Raw genomic sequence first — 457 nt, forward strand, 5'->3', positions numbered from 1 at the left:
GCTTTCACGGCTGGGGAGTGGGTGCCGTCCACGGCCAGCCTGTGGCTGAGCGAGCAGGACTTCCCAGAGGGATACAGCCTGGCCACGGTGAAAGCTGCAGCCCAGCAGCTCTTTGTCCTGCTCCGTCACTGGGATGAAAACCTGGAGTTCAACCTGCTGTGCTACAACCCAAGCAGCGTGTAACGAGGACGAGGAGAGCGGCTTGGGCCGCTTACCAAGGGCGCGGGAGCCGGGACCCATCCGCAAGGAAATGCCTTCAAGTAGCTCAACTCCTCTGCCGCAGGGACAGCCCGTGTTTTTTAAAGCAAGCCCCGCAAACGGCAGCACCTCGTGCAAAACCCCCAGCTCAGCAGTTGGCATTTTGCCCCGGGCGGGTACCCACCGGCTGCCCGCAGTGGGATGCTATATATTTTTAACTGGAGCAGCCCCTCCAGCTACAGCAGGTTTCTTCTGGTTC

General features: G+C 60.4%; 1 protein-coding gene across 1 annotated transcript in view; it reads left to right on the forward strand.

Annotated features, from left to right (window-relative positions):
• LOC104515053 (von Willebrand factor A domain-containing protein 5B1-like) overlaps positions 1-183 on the forward strand; it is an 18,794-nt gene extending 18,611 nt beyond the window's left edge. Inside the window, 1 exon segment of the mRNA XM_010158892.1 lies at positions 19-183. Within this exon segment, the coding sequence (XP_010157194.1) occupies positions 19-183 (165 nt within the window).
• Positions 184-457: the final 274 nt, after the last annotated feature.

The sequence above is a fragment of the Eurypyga helias genome, unplaced genomic scaffold, assembly GCF_000690775.1.
Source record: "Eurypyga helias isolate BGI_N326 unplaced genomic scaffold, ASM69077v1 scaffold33120, whole genome shotgun sequence".
Classification (NCBI taxonomy): Eukaryota; Metazoa; Chordata; class Aves; order Eurypygiformes; family Eurypygidae; genus Eurypyga; species Eurypyga helias.